This window comes from Larus michahellis, chromosome 11 (genome assembly GCF_964199755.1).
Source record: "Larus michahellis chromosome 11, bLarMic1.1, whole genome shotgun sequence".
Lineage (NCBI taxonomy): Eukaryota > Metazoa > Chordata > Aves > Charadriiformes > Laridae > Larus > Larus michahellis.
In genome coordinates this window covers 3074101-3087255 of record NC_133906.1, presented here as the reverse complement: position 1 = coordinate 3087255, position 13155 = coordinate 3074101, and the positions used below count along the sequence as shown (strand labels likewise).

Sequence of the window (13155 nt, the reverse complement as noted above, 5' to 3'; positions counted from 1 at the left end):
GGATCTTGGGCTGAAGGTTTACAATGCTTTTTTTTTTTTTTTTCCTTTAATTCACATGTTTTATGCAAACTCGCTATACGGTTCTCTGCACTGAGCCATTTCAAAATAGAGAAGAAAACTAAATGGCTCCTTTTAGTAGAAGTAAGGTTCTTAAAAATGTAAAAGATTAAGCACATATTTGAAGATAAATATGAGCGGGACTGTACAGTTAGTCATTTTGACACGAATATAGCTTTTTTTTTTTCCCCGGCTCCGTACTCTGCTAATACTTTCAGCTTGCATATCTCATTAGATATGCTTACACACTCTTTAGAAACTTGTAGTGATCTGTTACTGCGGAACGATGTGACAGTTACAGAGGAGGTACCGCGCGGCCATTTCAGCCCAGCACTAATGCCTTCCTCTGCCTCATAGGGGATTTTAACAAATGGATGGGCTTTTACGTCCCGTTCGCCGCCTGGCACTGGGTGAATCATGACCCCTCGCGTTAGTGTGTCAGGAACTCCTAACTCCTACCGTCAGGCACTTTTACAGCACGTTTCCTTTGAAACCATAAAAGCTATTAGCCCAGGTATTTCACATCCGTCGAAAAGTGTCAAGCCATCCGCCGGCAGGTTTTCCCAAAGGCGTTCCGTCTTTTCGCTCAACTGCTTGTTTTGAATGGGGGAATATGAAGAAGTTACGAGTACGACACGAACGAAAATGATTTGCGGCAAGACAATGATTCTCCGTATTATTATTTTTTATTTTTTTTTTTCAATGTTGAATTACTTACAAAGCAAAAGGAAAAATCTGTTGCTTTTTCTTTTTTTGGTGGGAGGTTGAAGTTGCATCGTTAAATGGAAAGGAGCTGGGGGCAAGGGCAGAAAAGCTCTCGGGCCGGCTCTTGCCGTCGGACTGGTCCATAGGCTGGCGAGCTGGTCCGGGGACGCACCACGGGGACGGGCTGGTGGCTGTGCTGGGTGACATGCGCTGCCACACGCCTGCCCTGCCGCAGGAACGCCTGCTTTCGGCTTCTCTAACCGACCGGTGCCGAGCCCGGCTGCTACACGGGGCTGGCCGGGGGCTTTTCATTGTGAATTGCTGTCACATCAGCATTCATACCCCAAACTGGAGATACAGCGGGAGGAAGAAAAGTCTGGGCGGTTGCTGGCTGCCACCTACCAGGCGTGTGGGGATGGGGGTTGTGCGCTTGTCTTAGTCAGCACGGACTCCGCGAGCTCTTCTGGCTCTCCCTGCCCCTTCTCTTTGCCAAAAGGGAGGAAAAGGTGATTCTGCTGCTCCGCGGGGTGGTAGCAAGGGGATGCGTGTGCATGTTTGCTCTGCCCGGGACGGATCCTGCATGTGACTCGGAGCAGCCAGTTTAGCTCTTGTCAACGATCCCCACTGAGCCTGTGGCAGCGTCCCGTTCGGGGGGCTTTTGGGGAGGCGGGGGTGTCCCCCAGCACACATTGGTTTCTGCCTACGATGCAGCTATCTGCTGTGACCGGCTGGTGGGAATCCTCCCAAGCTAGCACTGCAGGCGGGGTTTTTGTCTCTGTGGCTGTTGTAGGTTGGTACAATAATGTAATCTTTCTTAATCAGTGTTGAAACTGTTGCCTTTTGGGGTTTTTTGGTTTTTATCTGAGTGTTCCTGCGTAGGAAAGGACAGGGATCACACAGGCATCTGCAGTGCCTTTTGTGGATGTTCTTTTTTATCTTGTGTCATATCTCTATTTAAACTTCGTCTCTCTTTGAGCTGAATCCTCTATTCTCCTTGTAGAAACAGCGCACGCAGTATAGGATGAGGTTTTCCAGCTCACGTCACATTGATATATACAACCGAATAATATTTCCTATTCCACTGCTTCCCCCACGAACGTTTTGCTGCCTCCTTCAGCCATCGGTAAACATGCGGCACCCGCTTTCCTTGAGACTGTCTCTCCTTAAATGCTTTCCATAAACTCACAACGCATAAAGTACCTTGAATTGTTCGGCGGTCCTTCTGACGTGCAGTATTTGTGCATTTGTCAACATTCAATTCAATCTGCCGCTGCGCCGCTTGTTCGCTTTGTTAGATGAGCTGTTTGGGAGATGGAGAGCATTTTCCAAAATGGTAATTTCAGCTTTTCATTAGCTCCTTGGCCGACGCTATTTGTGGACTTTCTCTAAAACATCTTGTACCGCTGACTAATATTGATTAGCTTAAAAAATTAACCTGCGAGCTTCGCTGCTTCGTTGTTCACGGTTTTCACTTCACTGATGGGAAGCAACGCGCCTACGTAAGAGTTGCAGGTACTTTGGGTGTTTCATTACCTTCCTTGGGGCTAAGAAGGTGAATTCTGTTCGTTTATGGACACAGCGGGTCAGATGCCCATAAAGCCACCCAAACGCGTGTGTGTGTTGCCCTAGATCCCAGCATCCCGCCATGCAGAGGCATCTCTGTATGCAACACGTAACACAGCTGGTTTCTCTCTGCTGTGACGAAATACCACGTTGGCTTAAAAACCCACCTTGTTCTGGCCCTGGAAAAAGCACGTGTATTTATTTAGCTGCACCCACCTTCCTTTCAGAGTTCAGTGTCTGTTACGGCAGCTCTGTCGGTGTTGTGGGAAGCAAACGCTCGGTGTGAGCGTGACCCCCTGTTTGCACATCACTGCTTGTGGCCGCGCTCTCCTTCTCGGCCTTTTATAGACAGGGAAACGTTGGTTCCTGCTTCCGTCTTGTACAGCTCGAGCTGTAGCTCAGGAGAGAAGGTCTGACGTGAGAACTGGGACTCAGACCCTGCTGCTGACGCCCAAGCGGGGATTTTTGCCCTGCTCCGAGAGGAGAGGCTGCGCGGCTGCAAGCAATAACCCTGGGCTTGAGCGAAGCATTAAGTAGTAAATTGGTGCCACTTCTAAGGTTATTCTTCCAAGCGTACCGTGTCCATTCGGAGTCTTCATTTGACGGTCTGTTGTACGGGATCGGGGTTAGCGGCTGAAAGGGGATTTTGCTGTGCAGAGGGGTGAGCAGAGAGCTCTCGCAGACCGCGTGGGCCTGGGAACCTCAGCCGGCTCTGGGCGGGGGGAAGAGCTGGGGTGCTGGGGGAAGGGAAGCGAATGCTGCTCACAGCAGGGCTCTTCTCTCCTTGTCATGTCTAAACGGGAAATCACTGCGTCCGCTCAGCGTTTCTCTGGGGCTTTTGGTGCCCCACAGCGCGGCTGTCGGGGCAGACCTGCAGCTAACGCGGTGTCTGGAGGGGAGCAGCGGAGGGTGGCGTGCCCTGCTTGCCGCCATGCTGAGCTGTGGGGCAGGGAAAAGCATTTGGGTTAGCGTGTGTGTGCGCGCGCGCATATGGGGTGCCAGAAAACCTGCATTTAGTGACCAGAATTGTGTGCCAAGCCCCTGGATGCTGGAGATTTACGAGTTCCTGGATGGGGTGCAGCAGTCCAGGAAGGATGGAGATCGCTGCAGGGTCTGCCTTTAGTCCTGTCCCTGGTTCACGCCAGTTGAATTCCTTCTTGATCGGCTGGGACGGTGCTGGACGTGAAATAATGCCGGGTGCAATGTTGCCTGCCTTAGAGCAGACAAACGGAAGAATCGTTGTGAGTCTGATACTGGTTTTGTCCAGGAGACCTGTGAGTGCTCGGAGGGAAGATGAGGAGATGATGCACAAAGTGGCCATTTCAGAGGAGGAAAGAGCAGGGGAGCTCGCAGCGCAGTACAGCGACTCACGCTTGCTCTGGGGCTCAGGTCAGGGTTTAAGCAACGCTGTGTTGGACACAACGCAGTGTAGAGCACGTGGAAGCTGAAGCTACAGGTGTTCTGGGTGTGCACGTAACGCCCGTTCTACACTTCCTGCTTGGGTCAGGAGCGTGCCTGCTGTCAGCGTGGTGTCCTCACCGGCAGGCACCAGAACTGAATCACAGAATGGTTTGGGTTGGAACGGGCCTTTAAAGCCCAGCCAGTGCCACCCCCTGCCCTGGGCAGGGACACCTCCCACCAGCCCAGGTTGCTCCAAGCCCCGTCCAACCTGGCCTTGAACCCCTCCAGGGATGGGGCAGCCACAGCTTCTCTGGGCAACCTGGGCCAGGGGCTCACCGCCCTCACAGCAAACAATTTCTGCCTCACATCTCATCTAAATCTCCCCTCTTCCAGTTTAAACCCCTTCCCCCTCGTCCCATGGCTCCCCTCCCTGATCCAGAGTCCCTCCCCAGCTTTCCTGGAGCCCCTTTAGGGACTGGAAGGGGCTCCAAGGTCTCCCTGGAGCCTTCTCTTCCCCAGGCTGAACCCCCCCAGCTCTCTCAGCCTGTCCCCACAGCAGAGGGGCTCCAGCCCTCCCAGCATCTCCGGGGCCTCCTCTGGCCCCGCTCCGACAGCTCCGTGTCCTGATGAACATGTTGGACCATAGTATCCCCCGCATCCCTATTGCAGTAGCTTCTGCCATCATGAATATATCCAGACTCGTTAAAAAAATCTGTTGTCTTGGGCACAGCTTGCAGCACTGCCCACGACGTCTGCGCTTCCCGAGTACCTGCCCCCACCCGAGATGTTTGTTGCCCCCCCGCTGGGGTTCAGGCATCCGTAGGTGCCCGGCTCGTGCTGCCCGCACAGGGCAGGAGCGTGGCACGCGTGCCCTGGGCTTGATTCATCCGCAGCACAAGAGTCCGGTGGGCAAAGGGTGTGTGGAGTCCGGTGCGTGCCAGCTGCTTTGTTCACTGGTCTGCCTACAGCCCGAGCGTGTCGGCAGATCTGAGCTGGCCCGGTACTCTTTGGAGACGTGCTGCTGGCCACCATCCTCGCTGCTGGTTTTAAAGATTCTGCAGGACTGACCTGGGTAGTAAAAGGCTTCCCGTAGCCTTTCTGTCTTAGGCTTGCAGATCCCGATTTGGACTGTGGCTGCCCCTCAGCGGGGCTCCTCTTGTTTTGAAATCCAGCGTGAGACCGGCTCGTTAATCGTCTCGCCGCTCGGCCCTGCGACGCCAGGGACGGCCCTTCGGCTCTCTCCAAGGAAACAGCTCTCTCAACTGCGCCGCGGTCGCCGGAACCTACGTGGTCTTTCAATTGCAAAGCTGAAGAAGTCACTTTTATCTTACGGATGAGTGCTTCAGCAAGCACTTTAGAAATTTTATTTCATGCCTGGTGAGGAATCTAGTTTCCACACTGCTAAGAAATGGGAGCAGAAGTCAGGAAAATATCTACTTTGCTGGATATAATTGAGTAACTGTCGGGTTTATCATTTCCGAGCTTAAAATACTTAAGATTGGGAATAGAGACTGGATTTGGTAACATCTGTTAGTTGGACCTTGACACCTTGGATGTCAAATCGTTGCTGCTGTGGCCTGTGCAGTGTTCAGGAAGGACCTTTTATGGTTAACAAATCTGCTCTGGGAAGGTTAGGTAGCCTTCCTCCTCCTCCTCTTCCTCCTCGCATGGAGCTCCAGGGCAGCCATGCAGCTGAAACGAGCCCTGGTGATTGTGTCCAGTGGCTGCCCCTGTGCTCCGACAGCCCGTGTTTATCGCTTCTGGTTTTTTATACATCTTTAGTGATGCCCGCGTATCGCTCAGTTGTCTTTAGTGATGCCCACGTATCGCTCGGTTGTCTTTCGCGCACCAAAGCTCGACAGAAAGGGGAACGATCCCTGCAGCCCCTTCACCAGCAGGGAGCGGAGTTGTCTGGTTTCTCCCTGAACGATTTCTGGTCCCGTTTTCCTGATTGCGAAGTAAAACCTCACCTTTGTTTTTTTGCAGTGCCCCGACTCTGCGTGCAAGCAGGACCTCCTGGCCTACCTGCAGCGCATCGCGCTCTACTGCCATCAGCTCAACATCTGCAGCAAAGTGAAGGCCGAAGTGCAGAACCTGGGAGGGGAACTGGTTGTGTCCGGGGTACGTATGAACTAGGACGCGTCCGGTTCGTGTGGGTTTTCTTCCAGGGGGAACAATTATTCCAAGCTATTCTAAGCTTTTATGCTAAACATTACGGACAAAATACAGACAAGAGGTTTTGGAGCATTAGGAAGACGTTCTTCACCGTGAGGGTGGTGAGACACTGGCCCAGGTTGCCCAGAGAGGGGGTGGAGGCCCCATCCCTGGAAGTTTTTAAGGCCAGGCTGGACGGGGCTCTGAGCAACCTGATCTGGTGGGAGGTGTCCCTGCCCAGGGCAGGGGGGTGGAACTGGATGATCTTTAAGGTCCCTTCCAACCCAAACCGTTCTGTGATTTTATGATTCAGTCAAAGTTTTAAGGTTTGCAAAGTTTATTATCCCGCCTGCGCTGCCTGGTAAGTTCTTGGAGGAAACGCTTACTGTTTGAAAGGGGGGAAATAAAACTTCACTTTTCCTTCCTCATCAGTGTTTGTAAACAGATTCACTTTGTCTTTGCGTCATCTGCTGCGTTTCCAGACTGTTTTTCGCTCTTAGTGAGGTCAAATCACTTTAATCAGCAGAGCTAAACCTACCCCGTGTCTCTGCACAGCCCTGGTACACGCTGGGGTCCAGCGGTGCTCCGGAGATGTTAATATTTCAACGTCGCTGTGCCTGGAAGAGGCTTTCTTTCCCTGAAGAGCGCAGGGATTTTTAGTGGCTGCTGTGTTTTATGAGAGCTGAAAGCTGCCGTGGGCCAGCCTGCTTCCTTATTCCAGCCATTACTTAGCAAATAATTTTTTCACTGTAGTTCACGAAATTCTTCCTCCTCAGAGGAATCTGGGTGACGGATATCTGGGGGGAGGTAAGCGGAGCTAAATTCTTAATTTCTTCTGGCATGTTCTTCCTCGCCCCGGACAGGTGCCTTTGATCACTGGGGCTTTTGCCCATCCATGTCGTGACTGAGGCGGGAGGTTGAAGAAGGGACGGAAATGGCCGATAGTTCAGTTTGGCTGAGTCCTTAAAAGCGAATGGAAAAAACCTCACCGCCTTCTGCCACTTAGGTATTTTGAGTTCTTAAACTGATCAGCGCATCTTTTTCCCCGCAAACAAGCTGGAACTGAGTGCCTGGGGACAGCGGTACCCGCGGGAGGTCTGCAGAGGCGGTGCTGGCCACGGACCGCGCTCAGCACCTTGGCAGGGAGTCGGGCACCTCTGCGGCCCCTCCCGCCGCTGCCCGTCCCAGCTGCTGGGACTCCTGGCACGGCCGAGACGGGACGGAATGGGATGGAACGGGACGGAGGTGCTGCTGGGCCTCTGCGCTGCACGCCGGCTGGCCTCTTAGCTGGAAGGCTGAAGGCATCGCGCTCTCAAGGAAGTAGATGTGTCACCATTCCGCGATGCGATAACACGTACTTGCAGGGTTCTACTGCAGTTACCCGGCGTCTTCGGGATGCACGTACCCTTCTGCCCTGGATGAGCTCCGTGAACAGCCACCCGTACTCTAATCCCCCGGTTTTATCTGTTCGCCGCGACTCTGCCCACTAGGGCCGAATATCGCCAGCAGCAGCGTTAAACTTCTGTCAGATTGTCAGACGAGGAACCTCTGCCAGTCCAGGGACTGCGCCTGCCTAAAAGTAAAATTCTTCTCGCTGTTAACACCCCGCCCCCTGCCCGGAGCGCAGAATCGGTGCGAAAGCGGAGCTCTGAACCAGGGCAGCAAGACCCTGCGCCCTCAGCAATCTGGCAATTCATTTAGAAAAGTGCCTCCTTGCTTTCGTTGCGTTTGGTACGATTCTTCCTGCTGCGAAGATCCATGGAAACAGTCAAAGGTTTCCCAGCGCGATGACTGGGGGGGAGGAAAGCTGACACGCTGGTTTGCCGGAGTGCGCGGGTCCCATGGGCCGTCGTGGTACTGAAAACACAGAGGGATGGAAGGGAAGGTACCGGCACCGTATGAAAAGCAGCGCCCCCCGCTCAGCTTGGCTGGCTGCTAGACAAGCAACGGCTCCAGGGTTTTCCCCAAAACCTTCCTCAGGTGCCTACGGCAGAGGAACTGAGGTGCGCGGGGGCAGGCGAGCTCCTGCGTAAGCTGAGCAGAGGGTGCAGAGAGCCCAGAGCAGAACCTGCCCCGCGCCCTCTGGCCCCCGCAAGCCGGAGGGACTGCTCCGGCACCCGGAGAAGTGGGCTGCCACCGAGGTCACCTCGCCGGTCCCCCCCTCTCTCTTCCACCCTGCCCTGGTTTTGGCTCTTCATCTCTGCCACGCACCGAAGCTTTGGGAAATGCTTCTTTTTGACTCATTTCAATGCTCTTGTAAACGAGGAACCACCTGGGAAAGCGCTCCAGGCCTGCCTGAAGACGCAGTTGTGCTCCTTCCTCTCCAGTACAACTTAATATTCCAGGGTGACTTAAATTTTTATTATTGGTGATTAAGCTATTAGTACAGCTTTATTAATTTCGTTAGAGAATAAGCTACTGTTTAGTCACAAAAGCAAACAGCAGAATACAAACCTGTCTGATTGCCGCGGGTACGGAAAGGGCAGAGATCACGGGCAAACGCTGCGCTTCGGTTTCGGGGGCACGAGTCGGGTTTTTGCCGCGTAGTGTCCGAAGAAAAACACCACCTCCAATCTGGAACCTCAGATTTCAAAAGCAAACCCAGAACGATCAATTTTCGTGTGCTTTTACATCCCAGGACTATCACGTGTTCTGGAATTTCTGTGTTTGTGTGGTTTTCATAGAATCCTAGAACGTGTTGGGTTGGAAGGGACCTCTAAAGGCCATCTAGCCCAACCCCCTGCAGTGAGCAGGGACATCTTCAACTAGATCAGGTTGCTCAGAGCCTCATCCAGCCTGGCCTTGGATGTCTCCAGGGATGGGGCCTCCACCCCCTCTCTGGGCAACCTGGGCCAGTGTCTCACCCCCCTCAGTGGAAAGAACTTCTTCCTCATGTCTGATCTCACCCTGCCCTGCTCTAGTTTAAAACCACTGTTTTTACGGCAAATAACCCTTGTGCGTTCCCGTTTGGCAGGTGGACAGTGCCATGTCTCTTATCCAAGCAGCCAAGAACCTGATGAATGCGGTGGTGCAGACCGTCAAGGCCTCCTACGTGGCCTCCACCAAGTACCAGAAGTCCCAGGGCATGGCTTCCCTCAACCTTCCCGCCGTCTCCTGGAAGATGAAGGCTCCGGAGAAGAAACCCCTGGTCAAGAGGGAGAAACAGGACGAAACCCAAACGAAAATCAAGAGGGCGTCCCAGAAGAAACACGTTAACCCGGTGCAGGCTCTCAGTGAATTCAAGGCGATGGAGAGTATTTAAAGAGAGGTCTCTGTCTCGGTTGTTTTTCTCTTTAGCCACTACTGCTCCTTCCAGAACTCTACTTTTAATATTCTAAGGATTTTTTTTTTTTTTCCAAAAGTTTACTATTCCTCAAAATGTATTTACTTAATATAATTTTGATAACTTTGTTTAGATCACACGGGGAAATACTCAAATTTCTAAGTCCTATCAATAGAGCTTCAGCCTGCGGAAGCGTGTTAATTTAGGTTGCTTTTAGAATACAGGGGTGTCTTTCTAGCGGAAAATTATTTTGTATAATCTTGCTTTAAATAAAACGTTCTGTAACCAAAGAGGATTTGACAGTACCACTAACGGTTAACACTAACAGCTGAATCATGCTACTCGGAGACGGCAGTTTCTCGTTGTGATCAAGAGAGGAAAATTAGATCTTTTCACTCAAAAGAAAATTAATTAAAGCATTGTATGTATCAGTGTATCCCTGCTGCTGGGTGGAGAAGGGAACAAGCTCTGTACGCTCAAAGGAGCAGGAAAATCCTGCAGGCAACAGCGGGACCACAACTGGGAAACATCCGGAAAGACGATGTGCCCTTGCCTGGGTTTTGCTGGGGGTGCTCTGGAGATGTGGGGGGTGCTGGGGGGTGCTGGGGCGCTGCTGTGAGCGAGCTGTTTGCCTGACAGGGTGTTTCCATGCGTGCCCCGTGTACGGGACATCCCGGGCAGGGGACAGCCGGTACATGGAACAGCCGGTGTACGGAACACCCGGTGCACTGGACACCCGGTGTACGGGACAGCCGGTGGGTGGAACACCCCGCGCACTGGACACCCAGCGCATGGACGGCCCGGTGCCCGGGACACCCGGTGCCCAGAGCACCCGCAGGTTACCTTCCCGCCGGCCTTTCCGGAGGAGCACCCGGAGCAAATCCAATCCAACACACAATCACGGAGGCGGCCGATTACTTCTGTATGTCACCGGACGGGAATTTTAATGCCTGGTTACAAATTACTAATGTATTTTGCTGCGGGAAACTAATAAAGTTGCTTTTACCAGCTGGTGTATTGTGGTGCTGCTCCCCCCCCGCCCCCCCCCACCATTCAGATGCAAATGTCCTTTGTGCTCGTTGCTCCCAATTGCTCCGCAGCCGCCTGGGGCTCCCAGAGGCGCCCAGCGAACAGTGTTTGCTCAGGCTGCGATTTAGACTGTACGTTATTTGTGATAACTACGGCTACAAGGTATAATTTCGGCGTCTTAGTTAAATTTTATGAATTTCGGTGGGTTTTACGCTTAGCGGGGAAGTCCAGCGTCGGAGAAGCGGCGCTTGGGCAGGTCCCGGGCGCGTCTGCGGTGCCTGGAAAAGCTCCCATTAAAACGGGAAGCGGCCCCTTCTTACTTCATGTGTTGAACCGCAGCTAAATTTTAGAGCCGATCCTTGGCAGCGTTACGTTATAATTTCATTTCTTTTCCTCAGCTTGTAATTCGCTTATATCAAGGTTATTGCTGTCATGTTACCAAAATGCTGATCAGAATTAAGCTAAGTAGTTCATGAGATGGGGTTTTTTTGCCGAATTTATTCTGTTTTTCAAGCATTTTGGCCTCTGGAGTAGAGATACTGAAGTGCTGCGTTTTGTGCTGGTTTTCCTACACCTTTAAGGTCTGACCAGGCTGGAGCCGCCGCCGGGCTCCTTCCACTGACGTGCGGGGGTTAATGACGTGGATAAGGTCTTGTTTTATATATAATTATTAACTGGTTTTATACAACATGATTTATTTTCTTTCTCGGTATTAATATAATCGACTTAAAGGCTGCACTCCCCGGGCTGCTCAGCAGCTCTTCAAAATACAGACGTTACCCCCCCCCCGAATGCGATCTGTTCATAGGCTTTAAAAACCAGCCCATCTATTGAGACGCGCAGCCAAATTTATGTGTATTTGGCTTTTAAATAAATGCTCGTTTTAAATAAATTTATGCTACAAACTTTGAGCATCGAGTCGGCAACAAATGAGACTCTGGTCGCGGGGGGGGCGGGCGCTGGTTTGGGAGGAGGGCGGGGGGGGCACCACGGGGATGGGCGGCCAAAAGCCCCAACTCGCCCGTCTCCAGGAATTGCTCCTTGCGGAATCGCGCTGGGGTCTCTGGGGGAGAGGCGCAGGGAGATAAATCATTAACAGCTGTAATTTGTTTAATTGCTTTCTTTAGGAAGGCGAAGCCCCATCTCCCCACAGCAGAGGGAGGGTTTCGTGACATTAAATCCAATTCTCGGTTCCCGCACGGCAGGGTGACCTGCCGGGGACGTGGCTGTCGGTGTGACTGGCCGGGGACGCGGCTATCGGTGTGACTGGCTGGGGACGCAGCTATCGGTCCTGGTGCTGGTGGTGCCGGCTGGGATGAGCCCTGGCCGCGCACAGCGGCAGCGGGTGATCATAGGATCATTCGGGTTGGAAAGGACCCTTGGGATCATCGAGTCCAACCATCGACCCCACTCTACAGAGTTCTCCCCTACCCCATATCCCCCAACACCACGTCTAAACGGCTCCTAAACACATTCGGGGATGGTGACTCCGCCACCTCCCCGGGCAGCCTATTCCAGTGTCTGACCACTCTTTTGGTGAAGAATTGTTTCCTAATGTCCAGCCTAAACCTCCCCTGCTGCAGCTTGAACCCATTCCCTCTTGTTCTATCGCTATGGCCGACCACAGATGGGCTCTGAAACGCGGAGCGATTCTGCGTCCCCTCGTGATGACCGGGCTCCCCTGGCTCCAACGGAGGGTGGCTGCTGCAAGGACCTTTGACTTGCAGACGTCGGGGCGGCCGCTGCTCTGTGACTGTGTGCAACCATCGCAGGTAAGCGCCAAGTTGGGATGTCGGTGCCAACCCAGGACTGCGGCAGCGCAGAAGGAGCCCGGCACCGGCCCCGGCTCGTGATGCTCATTCCGCGCCCCTGCGAGCGGGTGGGACGCTGCTCTGAAACAACCGTCACCAGGCTGAGCCCAGTGCGTCGTGTCGCGTGATGCCAGCCTTCATCAAACCCCCTGCGTGAAAGCGGCAGCGACCAGAAAGCAGCGGGGGCTGCGCTGCGCAGCGAGGGGGGGGTCCGGACGCCAGCGAAGCTCTAACTTTATTAGAGAACCAATTGAAAAGAATTACAGTAATTAGCACTTGATGTAATTAAGCGCAGGGAAGGGCTCGCGCAGTCGGTCTCTGCTGCGGCTGCTGGAGGGGACCCACTCTGCCGGTGGGGGGGGGGGGGAGGCAGCGCGGCCACGTCAGGCTGTAAAAGCCACGCGGGTACGAGGTGGGGGAGCTTCGGCCGCGCTCCCCAATGGCGGGCGATGAGCGGAGCCTCTCCCTGCCCCCCCCAGCTCAGCACTGTCCCCGCTCCACGGGAGAAGGAATCACCGGGCTCCGGGGACGGAGGGGACCCGCGGTGGCTTTGGGCAGGGACGGGCTTTGAGACCTCCCTGCTCGTTGCCGTGGGTGGGAGCCGGGCATGGCCACCCCTGCTCGAAACACACCGAAATATTCATTGAACAGGAAGGATTTGGGGTTTTGTTGGGGTTTTTTTTGCACTGCTGCGGGATGGCAGCGCCCGGCGAGGCCGTGCCCGAGCCCAGCCCTCCTGACCTGGCTGCGCAGGGACGCTCGCGGCGGGGGGGGGGGGTACGAACACGCATTGTCTTCTGAAGCGTATGAGTGAAACCAGGCGCAATCCCCAGGGGATGGTCTTAGTCCAAATTTCAAGTGCTCGTACTTCGGCGGTGGCTCAAGCCACGTTGAAGTTATGCTGCTTTAATTGTGTGCGAAGGCTTCGCGCCAACGTTTAACGAACGCCTTTTTCCACCCGGTTCTCTCCCTTCGCCCAGACCAGCTCTGCCACCGCTCAGCTCCGAGACCGGCCCCGCGGGCTGGGGGGGGTGTCCCGGCTGCTGGGGGCGTCCCGCTGGGTGCGGGGAGGGGAGCGAAGCACCCAAAGCTGCGTTTTCCAACAGCCGAAAGGGCAGCAGCAAGCGCAAGCAGAGGCGGCCAAACCCCAAA

General features: G+C 53.9%; 1 protein-coding gene across 3 annotated transcripts in view; it reads left to right on the top strand.

The window, feature by feature from the left end:
- CTNNA1 (catenin alpha 1) overlaps nt 1-10171 on the top strand; it is a 122359-nt gene extending 112188 nt beyond the window's left edge. For all 3 annotated transcript variants that reach the window (XM_074604438.1, XM_074604437.1, XM_074604439.1), the window contains 2 exons: nt 5713-5847; nt 8855-10171. In XM_074604438.1, the coding sequence (XP_074460539.1) occupies nt 5713-5847; nt 8855-9142 (423 nt within the window). In that variant the 3' untranslated portion in view covers nt 9143-10171. The remainder of the gene's footprint in view (nt 1-5712; nt 5848-8854) is intronic.
- Nucleotides 10172-13155: the final 2984 nt, after the last annotated feature.